Source organism: Megalobrama amblycephala, linkage group LG15 (genome assembly GCF_018812025.1).
Source record: "Megalobrama amblycephala isolate DHTTF-2021 linkage group LG15, ASM1881202v1, whole genome shotgun sequence".
Lineage (NCBI taxonomy): Eukaryota > Metazoa > Chordata > Actinopteri > Cypriniformes > Xenocyprididae > Megalobrama > Megalobrama amblycephala.
Genome location: NC_063058.1, coordinates 33,306,604 through 33,322,347, shown reverse-complemented (window position 1 = coordinate 33,322,347; position 15,744 = coordinate 33,306,604). Strand labels below are relative to the sequence as shown.

The window sequence follows — 15,744 nt, the reverse complement described above, 5'->3', positions numbered from 1 at the left end:
AAACATTATGAGAATGTTACATTCTTGGAACATTCTAAAACATGTAACATTCAAAAAATGTTCCATGAATGATTGTTTTTGTGCTCACGTTTTGAAAAAAATGAAAATTGTGTCATTAATTACTAGTTCCACACCCGTAAGACCTTCGTTCACCTTCATAGCACAAATTAAGATATTTTTGATGAACTCCGATGGCTCAGTGAGGCCTGCATTGACAGCAAGATAATTAACACTTTCAGATGCCCAGAAAGCTACTAAAGACATATTTAAAACAGTCATGTGACTACAGTGGTCCAACCGCGACGAGAATACTTTTTGTGCGCCAAAGAAACAAAATAACGACTTTATTCAACAATATCTAGTGTTTCAAAACACTGCTTCATGAAGCTTCGAATCTTTTGTTTCGAATCAGTGGTTCGGAGCGTGAATCAAACTGCCAAAGTCACATGAACTATTGAAATTTTGAAGCGTTTCGAAACACTTATGACGTAATGAAGCCTCGTTTACTGAAATCACGTGACTTTTGCGCTCTGAACCAAAGATTCGAAACAAAAGATTCGTAAAGCTTCATGAAGCAGTGTTTTGAAATCGTCCATCGCTAGATATTGTTGAATTAAGTCGTTATTTTGTTTTTTTGGCGCTCAAAAAGTATTCTCGTCGCTTCATAACATTAAGGTTGAACCACTGCAGTCACATGATCTGTTTTAAATACGTCTTTAGTAGCTTTCTGGGCATTGAAAGTGTTAATTATCTTGCTGTCAATGCAGGACTCACTGAGCCATCGGATTTCATCAAAAATATCTTAATTTGTGTTCTGAAGATGAACGAAGGTCTTACGGGTGTGGAACAACATGAGGCTGAGTAATTAATGACAGAATTTTCATTTTTGGGTGAATTAACCCTTTAATAAAGACCAGAACTAACGTTCTATTGATGTTCCTGGAAGAACGTTAGTTTGTAACTTTGAGAGAACCTTGCTAGAACGTTCTGAGAACATTCCGTTAGATGGAACTGTTTTTTACTGTTCCGATCTCAAAATACTTCAGATGACTTTAAACTATTTATCTGTTTTGCTTGGATATTTGCTTTGGAAATCAAACCTGAATTGTCCATTCTTTGAAGCAAGCTTTATTGGAAAATCAACAAACCTGCTTTCTAGCAGCCTAACTATTCCAAGTTTCTGCCTCCTTATCCTGAAACTTGTCCAACTAACCAAGTAAGCATGATTTGAAGGATGCTGCGGCTGATTTGTCTTTCTCTCTGCAGACGGAGAGTTTTACGGATCTCCTCTGGGATCGAGGATATGGGAACGCTGCACTGGGATCTGGTCCTCTGTCTGTTGTTGGCCTGGGTTTTGTGCTATTTCTGCATCTGGAAAGGCGTCAAATCCACCGGCAAGGTACGTGAGATAAGACCTTTTGGTTTAATAATGTACCTTTTTTGTTAACAAAATTAAAAATGTGCATTTAGTAGTATCCGCATCAATCCACTTCAGCCTGATGATAACAGTGCAGCATCATGTTTCCCTGTCACCCAACAGGTGGTGTACTTCACTGCGACCTTCCCGTATGTGATGCTGTTGATTTTACTGATCAGAGGGGTCACGCTGCCAGGAGCGTCCCGCGGGATCCAGTTCTACCTTTATCCCGACCTGGGAAGGTTAGCGGACCCGCAGGTATCCCAGCTTTTCATCTACAGTACTACAATTCTGACATGGAAATTCTACTTGTCTTGACTAAAGGAACTCGTTCAGACCAAACTTTTTTGGTCTTTTTTATGTTCAACGTGAATATTGAGTCCAGGAGTGTGTTTTGTAATTCCTCTGGAGCACAAGCGAATTGTTTTCTCCTAAACACACAGTGTCTCGAGTCGAAAGGTCACGTGATTTGTCTACCCAGGTGCTTAATCGTGGCCCGGAGCAAGACGCCCAGCAGGGGAACGTTGTTTTCTGTCCTTCTTTGATTGGGTCCATCTGTGCATTTGACCTTTGATCTGACTTTTCATCTGCGTCACAAGAAGACCCCCGAACAGGCCACGACACGGCCACCCAGATGTATCCCAGCATTCCTTAAGCTTAAAACCTCTTTTGGAAAATCTATGTATAGCGACAAGCATTTTTGGTTGGGTTTGAGAGATAGCATTGGTTGTGTTGAGGTCGTTTCTACTTAGAAGTTTAAAAATGAGGCCAATTAAACAAAATGACCCAAACGGCTAGATGAAGTTTTAATTCTGTACAGTGTTATAGGATATTCAACAAGATTTCATTTTGACCTGACCTCTTTTTGTTCAGTTCAGGCAGGTTTGGCTGGATTTGAGAGACATTTTTCCTTCTTAGATGTGTAAAAACGAGTATAATGTATAAAAACCTTCAGCTAGAAAGGTAAATTGTTGGACAAAGTTTTTAATTCTGCAAGGGTTGGATTTGAGAGATACTCATGGCTGTTTTGACATCTTTTGGCTTTAAATGTATACAATGAAATCTTCAGCTAGAAAAGTAAACTGTGGGGCAAATTAGTTAATTGGTGATCTAAGGCTTCTAAAACTTGAGTAACATGGTTCAAATTGTTTAAAATCAACATCAAGTAGCGTTCATAAGCCATTTTAAATCTGTAAAGCGCTATAGGATATTCAACAGGATTTCATGTTGACTTCAGCCTCAAATAAAAAAGCAGAATAAATAGAGATCGACCAATATTAATGTTTTATAACCGATACTGATTCTGATTATTTCCATGTTTTGAGAATTCACAATTCTCAAATTTATCTGTGAATCCGATATAACAAAACCGATACCCGATTATGGAAAAATGCTTAAATATCAGTAAAACCGATTATTGGTTGATCACTGATAATAAACCTCTTTTTGGTCAATACAGGCATGTTTGGTTGGATTTGAGACATAAATCATTGCTTATCGTTCACATTTTTGGTCTTAGTTGTATAAAGATTCAACAAAATCTTGTGGGTTTGCATGAACAGCTAGACAAATTTAGTCAAATCGGTGATCTTTGGCTCCAAAAACTTGAGCATCATTGGTCAGATTCTATGAAATCAACATGAATCGACATTCATAGCTGATTTGTAATTGTGTAAAGATTGGATTTGTGGGATAACCTTTGCTGTTTTGACATTTTTTGGTCTTAGATATACAAATGAGGCCAAAATTAATGAAACCTTCAACCAGAAATGTAAACAGTTCAAGTTAGTCAAATCAGTGCTCTAAGGCTCAAAAACTTCATGGATCATATTCTTTAAAATCAACATCAAGTAGCGTTCATAAGCCATTTTAAATCTGTAAAGCGCTATAGGATATTCAACAGGGTTTCATGTTGACTTCAGCCTCAAAGAAAAAAGCATAATAAACAGAGATCGACCGATATTGACTTTTTATAACCGATACCAATTCTGATTATTTGCATGTTTTGAGAATTCACAATTCTCACATTTATCTGTAATTCTGATATAACAGAACCGATACCTGATTATGGAAAAAATGCTTAAATATCGGGAAAAATATCTGTAAAACCGATTATCGGTTGATCACTAATAATAAACCTCTTTTTGGTCAATGCAGGCATGTTTGCTTGGATTTGAGACATAAACCATTGCTTATCTTTGATATTTTTGGTCTAAGATGTATAAAAATTCAACAAAATCTTGTGGGTTGACATGAACAGCCAGACAAAGTTAGTCAAATCGGTGATCTTTGGCTCCAAAAACTTGAGCATCATGGGTCAGATTCTATGAAATCAACATGAATCGACATTCATAACCGATTTGTAATTCTGTAAAGACTGGATTTGCTGTTTTGACGTCTTTTGTTCTTAGATATACAAATGAGGCCAAAATTAATGAAACCTTCAACCAGAAATGTAAACAGTTCAAGTTAGTCAAATCGGTGCTCTAAGGCTCAAAAACTTCATGGATCATATTCTTTAACATCAACATGAATCGACATTCATAATCCATTTTAATTCTGCAAGGGTTGAATTTGAGAGATACCCATGACTGTTTTGACATCTTTTGGCTTTAAATGTATACAGTTGAGGCCAAAATTAATGAAATCTTCAGCTAGAAAAGTTAACTGTGGGGCAAAGTTACTTAATTGTGATCTAAGGCTTCTAAAACTTGAGTAACATGGTTCAAATTGTTTAAAATCAACATCAAGTAGCGTTCATAAGTCATTTTAAATCTGTAAAGCGTTATAGGATATTCAACAGGATTTCATGTTGACTTCAGCCTCAAATAAAAAAGCAGAATAAATAGAGATCGACCGATATTAACGTTTTATAACCGATACTGATTCTGATTATTTCCATGTTTTGAGAATTCACAATTCTCAAATTTATCTGTGAATCCGATATAACAGAAACGATACCCTATGATGGAAAAATGCTTAAATATTGGTAAAACCGATTATCGGTTGATCACTAATAATAAACCTCTTTTTGGTCAATACAGGCATGTTTGGTTGGATTTGAAACATAAACCATTGCTTATCTTTGACATTTTTGGTCTTAGATGTATAAAAATTCAACAAAATCTTGTGGGTTGACATGAACTGCTAGACAAATTTAGTCAAATCGGTGATCTTTGGCTCCAAAAACTTGAGCATCATGGGTCAGATTCTATGAAATCAACATGAATCGACATTCATAGCTGATTTGTAATTGTCTAAAGATTGGATTTGTGGGATAACCTTTGCTGTTTTGACATTTTTTGGTCTTAGATATACAAATGAGGCCAAAATTAATGAAACCTTCAACCAGAAATGTAAACAGTTCAAGTTAGTCAAATCAGTGCTCTAAGGCTCAAAAACTTCATGGATCATATTCTTTAAAATCAACATCAAGTAGCGTTCATAAGCCATTTTAAATCTGTAAAGCGTTATAGGATATTCAACAGGATTTCATGTTGACTTCAGCCTCAAATAAAAAAGCATAATAAATAGAGATTGACCGATATTGACTTTTTATAACCGATACCAATTCTGATTATTTGCATGTTTTGAGAATTCACAATTCTCACATTTATCTGTAATTCTGATATAACAGAACCGATACCCGATTATGGAAAAAATGCTTAAATATCGGGAAAAATATCTGTAAAACCGATTATCGGTTGATCACTAATAATAAACCTCTTTTTGGTCAATGCAGGCATGTTTGGTTGAATTTGAGACATAAACCATTGCTTATCTTTGACATTTTTGTCTTAGATGTATAAAAAATTCAACAAAATCTTGTGGGTTTGCATGAACAGCTAGACAAAGTTAGTCAAATCGGTGATCTTTGGCTCCAAAAACTTGAGCATCATGGGTCAGATTCTATAAAATCAACATGAATCGACATTCATAATCCATTTTAATTCTGCAAGGGTTGGATTTGAGAGATACCCATGGCTGTTTTGACATCTTTTGGCTTTAAATGTATACAATGAAATATTCAGCTAGAAAAGTAAACTGTGGGACAAATTAGTTAATTGGTGATCTAAGGCTTCTAAAACTTGAGTATCATGGTTCAAATTGTTTAAAATCAACATCAAGTAGCATTCATAATCCATTTTAAATCTGTAAAGCGTTATAGGATATTTAACAGGATTTCATGTTGACTTCAGCCTCAAATAAAAAAAGCAGAATATATACAGATCGACCGATATTGACTTTTTATAACCGATACGATTCTGATTATTTGCATGTTTTGAGAATTCACAATTCTCACATTTATCTGTAATTCTGATATAATAAAACCGATACCCAATTATGGAAAAAATGCTTAAATATCGGGAAAAATATCTGTAAAACCGATTATCGGTTGATCACTAATAATAAACCTCTTTTTGGTCAATGCAGGCATGTTTGCTTGGATTTGAGACATAAACCATTGCTTATCTTTGACATTTTTGGTCTTAGATGTATAAAAATTCAACAAAATCTTGTGGGTTTGCATGAACAGCTAGACAAAGTTAGTCAAATCGGTGATCTTTGGCTCCAAAAACTTGAGCATCATGGGTCAGATTCTATTAAATCAACATGAATCGACATTCATAGCCGATTTATAATTCTGTAAAGATTGGATTTGCTGTTTTGACGTCTTTTGGTCTTAGATATATACAAATGAGGCCAAAATTAATGAAACCTTCAACCAGAAATGTAAGCAGTTGGACAAAGTTAGTCAAATCGGTGCTCTAAGGCTCAGAAACTTGAGCATCAAATTGTTTAAAGTGGTGTTTATAAGCCATTTTAATTCTGTAATGCCTCTTTTTGGTTGGATGTCTCTTGAATGTCTCTTTGTTTGGTTGGATTTGAGAGATAATTGTTGCAGTTTTTAGTCTTAGATGTATAAAATAAGGCCAGTTCAACAAAATCTTGTGGGTTTATGTGAATAGCTGGATAAAGTTAGTCAAATCGTGACCATCATGGATCAGATGGTTTAAAATCAACATGAATCAACATTTATAGCTCATTTTAATTCTGCAAAGATTGGAGCTGTGAGAGAACCATTGCTGTTTTGACATTTTCTCTGGTCTTTTAGTCAAAATTCACAAAACCTTCAGCTAGAAAAGTAAACGGCTCGACAAAGTTATTGGTGATTTAAGGCTCAAAGATGCATCAGCATCATGGGTGAAAAAGGGTTACGTCTCGCTTGGACATCAGTGGTGTTTTCAGCATACCTCTGGTGATACATGTGAGGTTTTAAAGGGAGTGTGAGGAATTTTCCCTGTGGAAAAACACCAGTTCTGATCGGATGCACGATTTTCACCTGCCGGATGACGACAGGAGGTTTTATAAGACAGAGATCACACCAGTCTTGTACAGTACGTGTGTCACGTTGTGCATTTTTGTGTCATAAGATCTTTAAAACATCCACATCACCCGTGGCAGAACATGAACAAGCGGAGTTACAAAAAACAGAAAGCGCTGTGATTCATATCAGAGAGTTTGATTGACAGGCTAATAGGAAAACACCGGCAGCATGTCTTTCCTGATCATGTCTAAACCCATTTCAGGACTTATAAAGGCTAATAAACAAAAGGTTTCACAATCCTACAAACGCTCTCGTCTTTCATCTTGTCCATTCAAGCTTATTACCTGAAGCCAAATACGTTAGTTAAAGCTGATAATGACGTCACATGTAAGCACAATCTCCCCTGTAATATCATTTTATATAAAAATATATATTTATATAACACTCCAATAAAATATTAATTGTATTAGTTATAATAATAGTTTAAAACTACACAGTAGACCCAAAGTGCTGAACATAGCTAATAAAACAAATGAAAATAAAACAATAATAAACAATCATGAGAATCCATAAAGCTATAGAGCACAATGAGAGAATAAGAGACGGATGCCTTACAAATAAAACTGTGTATGTATTTTCTCTCTTTATTTGGCTGCACGTCAGTAAATTAAAGTTGCGAGGTTGTTTTAAAAACCATAACATGTCTTCTTGTGTTTTCAGGTGTGGATGGACGCAGGCACGCAGATCTTCTTCTCGTATGCCATCTGTCTGGGTTGCCTCACCGCGCTCGGAAGCTACAACAAATACAACAACAACTGCTACAGGTCAGAAAACCTCCATTAATTATTAGCTCTTATTTGTATTATATATTAAACATCAATACTAGATACCACTGACAAAACGCATAAAGTGTATCTTTGTCACGTAAAGCACAGAGACAAGAAGGTAAGATCCATATGCAGCTTTAATGGGGTAATCCAAAACCGTAATCCAGAAACATGCAAGGGTCAAACTCCATAGAACAGTCCATACAAAAACCAGAGAAACAGAACAGGTGACCGTAAATGAAACCTCAATAACAAAAGCAGAAACAAACAGGGTATAAATAGACAGACACAAATGATCAAACACAAAACAGCTGAATGCAATGACAGGATAATGAGTCCGGGAAGTGGTTTATGGGAAATGAAGTCCAAAAGTGGTGAAGCAATAGTCCGGGTTGGAGTGCCCTCTAGTGGCTAACTAGGGCACTCCAACTTGTGATCATGACAATCTTTTACTATAGTGACAATGAACAACACTGATTTAAACCTCACAGAATGTGATTGATTCACTGAATAACTGAACTGACTCATTAGAATCATTTGGAATCAACAGGATCTGAATAAGAGTCGATTCTCGGTTCCCAACCCTATAGATATTATATAACACTTTTGTATACCTATACAATCTCTGTATTATATATATATAGATAGTAGATTATGTTCTGTAGAAGAATTGCTTATAGTGTGCTGTAGGGCCGAATGAAGGGCTCGTCCTCAGCTGAGCCCAGCGCAGCTCTATTGTCACATGCTGTCGTTTTATGTTAGACTGTAAGTAATATAAAAGACCTAAACTTGAGAAATATGTAGCGCTGCGATTCATCAGGTCCATGTGGTTCCACCCTTTGAAATCTGATCACTTTAAACTGCTTTAATATTTGCAGATGTTTTTTCATAACACACAATGTTTTCTGTTTTTAGGGATTCTTTGGCCCTGTGTTTCCTGAACAGCGGAACCAGTTTTGTTGCTGGTTTTGCCATCTTTTCCATTCTTGGCTTCATGTCTTATGAACAGAACGTCCCGATTTCAGAAGTGGCCGAATCTGGTGGGTTAACATTATATACATATACTATTAATAAATAAAAATAAATAAATAAATAAAAATTTAAATAAATAAAATAATTTATTTTGAGTTTTATATAAAATATATTTTTAAATAAATAAATAAACAAATAAATAAATTATAAAATATATATTCCTCATGTAATTTAATATAAAAGTATATATTTTATAATACCCATAATAAAATATTAAATAAAATCTGTTATTTGTATATGTATATGTTAATTATAATGCTAATAATAATTATATATATATGTATTTTTAATATATTTTTTTATTAAAAAATAATACAAAATTATTTGTATTATTTTTTATTAAAAATAAAATATAATATATAATTATAATTAAATAAATATAATATATAATTAAAATATTACATATAAAACTCAAAACAAATATTTTAATAAATATAAATACATATTTAAATAAATAAATAAATATTTTAGTTATAGTAAAGTATTTAGTTTAGTAAAATGTATTTAATGTAATGTTAATTATATATAATATTATGTAATTATCCTTTTAAACAAATTAAAATCTGACGCATTAGTAATTTTCCAGTCGGGTATTTTTAGAAAATTGCCCTTTAGCCCTCAAACACACTGTAATCTCTGTCTGTCCAGAGCACACATTCAGGTTTGTTTGTAAATGACCTTTTTCTTTTAATGTGTCAAGGCCTGTGTAATCGGTTTTGCTCAGATGTGAGCGGGTTCATGTTTCAGGCTCATTTCACAGATTTAATGCTCCATATGACGAACATTAACATTCAACCAAACAAATAACATATTAAAATATGAGTATTTCAAGTTTCAATGCTAATCTTGCTCGTGTTTTCTCTCTCAGGTCCTGGTTTGGCGTTCATCGCGTATCCGCGGGCCGTGTCCATGATGCCCATCTCTCCTCTGTGGGCCTGTTTCTTTTTCATCATGATTGTCCTTTTGGGGTTGGACAGTCAGGTATGAATCTTCATCTCATTTTGTGCATATTCCTGATTCATATCATGACAATTAGTGTCTAATGACTAGTAAAAACCAAAAAGCCACTTTTGTGTTTTGTTGCTTCAGTTCGTGTGTGTGGAGAGTCTGGTCACGGCCATGGTGGACATGTACCCGTCTTTCTTCCGCCGGAAGAACCGCAGAGAGCTGCTCATCCTCGCCGTGGCCGTCGTGTCCTTCCTCGTGGGCCTCATTATGCTCACAGAGGTACTGTGACGCTGACGAGAAGATCTAGATGAATATCTAAATGAATGTCAGATTCATAAACTGTCTGTCTGTCTTTCAGGGAGGAATGTATGTCTTCCAGCTGTTTGACTACTATGCAGCCAGTGGCATGTGTTTGCTCTTTGTAGCTGTTTTTGAGACCGTCTGCATTGCCTGGATCTACGGTGAGACGTCTGCTAAAGCCTGTGCATTTGCTGCAGGAAGCAAGAAGAATGCCAAATCTATATATTTATTAATATATGCGTATGTTATGTATATATAAAGGGACCTCACAAGGTTTTGAAATGTCACATTTTTGGTCATTTTCTTTCTTTTTTTGTCTCTCAGGTGCTAATCGGTTCTATGACAATATCGAGGACATGATTGGTTACCGTCCTGGGCCGTACATTAAATACTGCTGGCTCTTCTTCACCCCTGCCACATGTTTTGTGAGTCTTTTCTCTGTCTAATCATAATAATAAGTACAGTAAAATATATTGAATAACAAGAAATGTTTCTGGAGCACCAAATCATTAGATTTGTGATGTGAATTTAAAGATGCACTAAGTATCAAGAGAGTGTTTTCTATGGCTTTATACTGACATCTACTGGTGTGGATGAAGCACGATGCAACAGCAAAAGATTCTGGTTACTGCTGCATTTGTAAAAATTCTCTCCCTTTTTAAAGATTTAGTTCAGTTTAGTTTTAAGATCAAGCGCTCTAATAATCTTGTTTGTCTTGGCAGGGTACGTTTGCGTTCTCCCTGATCAAATACACTCCTCTGAAGTATAATAACGAGTATGTGTACCCGTGGTGGGGTTACGCCCTCGGCTGGCTGCTGGCGCTCTCCTCTATGGTTTGCATCCCGCTGTGGATCGTTTATAAAATGAGCACGGCCAAAGGTTCACTGCGAGAGGTGAGTGACGCTTACTCAATCTTCCTGCTTGACGTCAGAAATAAAAGTCATGTGCGTTGCATTGCATTTTGGGATATAGTGTGCTATGGTTGCATGTATACTACATATTACAACAATTACATACTATGCAGTATGGTTGTATGTTATTTCAGACCTCTCCACTTTTTATATCCTCAGCGTTTCCACGAGCTCACCACGCCCTCGCTGGACCTGCCCAAAATGAGACGAGATCAGGAGAAACCTCAGGCCATTTTTGCAGCTGACGGCGAGACTCTTCGCCAGCGAAGCACCCCAACCAAAGACGGGTACTTCCCCGTCAGCGAGAAAGAGTCGCACTGTTAGCCCTATGTTTCCCCGAGGGTGGTGCTTTTAAACCTTCCCATGATACCTCACACAGTACTGGCAGCCAAATAAGCATTTCGACATGCCAGGATGACGCTCGACCTCTACAGCCTGTGAGAGGATTTGAAGAGCGTCTTCTGATTTTATGCTTGCTCTCGTTGCTCAGAGGGTATGAAAGCCAGTAAGTGTCAATATTATAGACAGCAGAATGTTGAAAAACACTGTTTGCAACCTGTTTTACTTCTGTAATCACACTTATTTTAAAGTAAAACATGATGTTTGATATCTATTCTGGATTTCACTATCTGATCAGACTGGCAAAAATTACACAAAATGATATTAAAAATTAAAAATAAATATATAAATGTGTGTATATATATACACATATCACATACATACATATATATATAATTGTTTCCCCATTTTTAATATAATTTTGTGTTTTTGTGTAACTTTTGCCACTTTAAATATATATATATATATATATATATATATATACACATATATATATATATATATATATATATATATATATATATATACAGTACAGTCCAAAAGTGTGGAACCACTAAGATTTTTACTGTTTTTAAAAGAAGTTTCGTCTGCTCACCAAGGCTACATTTATTTAATTAAAAATACAGTAAAAAACAGTAATATTGTGAAATATTATTACAATTTAAAATAACTGTTTTCTATTTGAATATATTTGACAAAGTAATTTATTCCTGTGATCAAAGCTGAATTTTCAGCATCGTTACTCCAGTCTTCAGTGTCACATGATCCTTCAGAAATCATTCTAATATGCTGATCTGCTGCTCAAGAAACATTTACTGTGTACAATTGTACAAAATATTTGTGTACAATATTTTTTTTCAGGATTATTTGATGAATAGAAAGTTCAAAAGAACAGTGTTTATCTGAAATCTAATCTTTTGTAACATTATAAATGTCTTTACTGCCACTTTTGATTGATTTAATGCATCCTTGCTGAATAAAAGTATTCATTTCTTTAATTTCTTTTCAAAAAAAAAAAAAAAAAAATTCTTACTGACCCCAAACTTTTGAACGGTAGTGTATAATGCTACAGAAGCTTTGTATTTCAGATAAATGCTGTTCTTTTGAACTTTCTGTTCATCAAGGAATCCTGAAAAAAAATATTGTACACAAATATTTTGTACAATTGTACACATTAAATGTTTCTTGAGCAGCAGATCAGCATATTAGAATGATTTCTGAAGGATCATGTGACACTGAAGACTGGAGTAACGATGCTGAAAATTCAGCTTTGATCACAGGAATAAATTACTTTGTCAAATATATTTAAATAGAAAACAGTTATTTTAAATTGTAATAATATTTCACAATATTACTGTTTTTTACTGTATTTTTAATTAAATAAATGTAGCCTTGGTGAGCAGACGAAACTTCTTTTAAAAACATTAAAAATCTTAGTGGTTCCAAACTTTTGGACTGTACTGTATATATATATATATATATATACATTAAATTGATCAGACTGGCAAAAATTACACAAAATTATATTAAAAATGAAAAAAAAAAAAAAAAAAAAAAATATATATATATATATATATATATATATATATATATATATATATATATATATATACATATGATTTTTTACATTTTTAATTTAATTGTGTGTAACTTTTGCTTCCTTATATATTCATAATAATTATATAAATTCTATTGGATATGCATTACATTTATCAGACTGGCAAAAGTTACACAAAATTATATATATATATATATATATATATATATATATATATATATATATATATATATATATATATATATATATATATATATATATATTATTTCAATTTTAATATGATTTTGTGTAACGATTAATCATTAAAATCAGCTTTGTCTATGAAAGCTTTGACAAGTTCGATCACAGCAAACATTTAGATCTGCATTCTGATCCAGAGAGAGCCGTTGTCATGTTTAGATATGAAACAGCTTCACAAACAGTCTTTTCAACCACACAGTATCATTATTTCTGTTACAATACTTCATATTATCACAGAAGTACTGGGATAAAGGTTTATAGTTTGGATATAAACACTGATGTCTACGGAAGTGATTAAATTAGAATAAATCAACTTGAAAGGAACTTGACGCTTCACCAGTAGGTGGCGACAAGTGACTTTTAAAAATGTATGTCATTGAATCATTAATTCAAAAGATTCATTCAAAAACGCTGATTCATCCATTAATGAAACAAGTGAAGTCATTGAATCATTCATTCAAAAGATTCGTTCAAAAACGCTGATTCATCCTGAAATGAAACAAGTGAAGTCATTGAATCATTCATTCAAAAGATTCATTCAAAAACGCTGATTCATCCATTAATGAAACAAGTGAAGTCATTGAATCATTAATTCAAAAGATTCGTTCAAAAACGCTGATTTATCCAGTCATGAAACAAGTGAAGTCATTGAATCATTCATTCAAAAGATTCGTTCAAAAACGCTGATTCATCCTGAAATGAAACAAGTCATTGAATCATTCATTCAAAAGATTTGTTCAAAAACGCTGATTCATCCATTAATGAAACAAGTGAAGTCATTGAATCATTCATTCAAAAGATTTGTTCAAAAACACTGATTCATCCAGTAATGAAACAAGTGAAGTCATTGAATCATTCATTCAAAAGATTCGTTCAAAAACGCTGATTCATCCAGTCATGAAACAAGTGAAGTCATTGAATCATTCATTCAAAAGATTTGTTCAAAAACGCTGATTCATCCAGTCATGAAACAAGTGAAGTCATTGAATCATTCATTCAAAATAATTAATTCAAATTTATTAAATCTTTTTAAATAGAATGTTTTGTTTAGGTGTCTGTTCAGAATCGTGGGAGAATTGTGATCTCTATTTTAAACAAAAAAAAAAATTTGATTCTCAGTTCATCCAGAATCATGCAGCTCTTATAATGTCATTCCAAACCTGGATTTCTTTGACTTTATTTCTTCTGCTCTCAGTAATATTGACACAAAAGTTGAACTTTTATTGTCTAAACCTGAGCGTGACCATCTGATTCACATTGGCTTGAATTGAAACAGAAAGATCCTTGGAATTTAAAAGCTTTCTGGATCTTCAAATGGATGCGAAGGATTGATTTGCGTAAGTTGTTTAGCTCTGGTGTTGTTTATTATGGAATAGTGCACTCAAAAATATATATATTTTTTTCATTGTTTACTCACCCTCATGTCATTTCAAACCTGGATTTCTTTGACTTTATTTCTTCAGTGGAACACAAAAGCTCCTGATCTGACTGTATTTTGTGTTCTTGGGGGGAAACTTTTTTATTTTCTATGGAAGCGTGTTTCCACCACTGAATAAACAAAATAAAAAAAACATAATTGTAACTTTTTATCTCACAATTCTGGCTTCTTTTCTCAGAATTACGAGATATAAAGTCGCAATCGTGAGTTATAAAGTCAGAATTGAGATATAAACCCTCAATCCTGACTTTATATCACGCAATTCTGACTTTATATCTCGCAATTCTGACTTTATATCTCACAATTCTGACTTTATATCACTCAATTCTGACTTTATAACTCGCAATTCTGACTTTATATCACAATTCTGACTTTATATCTCACAATTCTGACTTTAGAACTCGCAATTCTGACTTTAGAACTCGCAATTCTGACTTTAGAACTCGCAATTCTGACTTTATATCTCAATTCTGACTTTATATCTCACAATTCTGACTTTATATCTCAATTCTGACTTTATAACTCACAATTCTGACTTTATATCTCAATTCTGACTTTAGAACTCGCAATTCTGACTTTAGAACTCGCAATTCTGACTTTATATCTCGCAATTCTGACTTTATATCACACAATTCTGACTTTGTATCGCACAATCCTGACTTTGTATCTCGCAATTCTGACTTTATATCTCGCAATTCTGACTTTGTATCACGCAATCCTGACTTTGTATCTCGCAATTCTGACTTTATATCTTGCAATTCTGACTTTATATCTCGCAATTCTGACTTTATATCTTGCAATTCTGACTTTATATCTTGCAATTCTGACTTTATATCTCACAATTCTGACTTTATATCTCGCAATTCTGACTTTATATCTTGCAATTCTGACTTTAGAACTCGCAATTCTGACTTTATATCTTGCAATTCTGACTTTATATCTCGCAATTCTGACTTTGTATCACGCAATCCTGACTTTGTATCACGCAATCCTGACTTTATATCTCGCAATTCTGACTTTATATCTCGCAGTTCTGACTTTACAACTCGCAATTCTGACTTTATATCTCAATTCTGACTTTACAACTCGCAATTCTGACTTTATATCTCAATTCTGACTTTATATCTCAATTCTGACTTTATATCACGCAATTCTGACTTTATAACTCGCAATTCTGACTTTATATCTCGCAATTCTGACTTTATATCTCGCAATTCTGACTTTATATCTCGCAATTCTGACTTTATAACTCACAATTCTGACTTTATATCTCGCAATTCTGACTTTATAACTCACAATTCTGACTTTATAACTCACAATTCTGACTTTATAACTCACAGTTCTGACTTTATATCTCACAATTCTGACTTTATATCTCAATTCTGACTTTATAAATCACAATTCT

General features: G+C 33.8%; 1 protein-coding gene across 1 annotated transcript in view; it reads left to right on the top strand.

The window, feature by feature from the left end:
• Positions 1-11,529, top strand: part of slc6a13 (solute carrier family 6 member 13) — a 33,706-nt gene extending 22,177 nt beyond the window's left edge. Inside the window, exons 6-15 of the mRNA XM_048158924.1 lie at positions 1,267-1,399; positions 1,541-1,675; positions 7,467-7,570; positions 8,489-8,613; positions 9,474-9,586; positions 9,695-9,832; positions 9,912-10,014; positions 10,178-10,278; positions 10,576-10,746; positions 10,924-11,529. Of these exons, the coding sequence (XP_048014881.1) occupies positions 1,267-1,399; positions 1,541-1,675; positions 7,467-7,570; positions 8,489-8,613; positions 9,474-9,586; positions 9,695-9,832; positions 9,912-10,014; positions 10,178-10,278; positions 10,576-10,746; positions 10,924-11,088 (1,288 nt within the window). The 3' untranslated portion in view covers positions 11,089-11,529. The remainder of the gene's footprint in view (positions 1-1,266; positions 1,400-1,540; positions 1,676-7,466; positions 7,571-8,488; positions 8,614-9,473; positions 9,587-9,694; positions 9,833-9,911; positions 10,015-10,177; positions 10,279-10,575; positions 10,747-10,923) is intronic.
• The last annotated feature ends 4,215 nt before the right edge of the window (positions 11,530-15,744 follow it).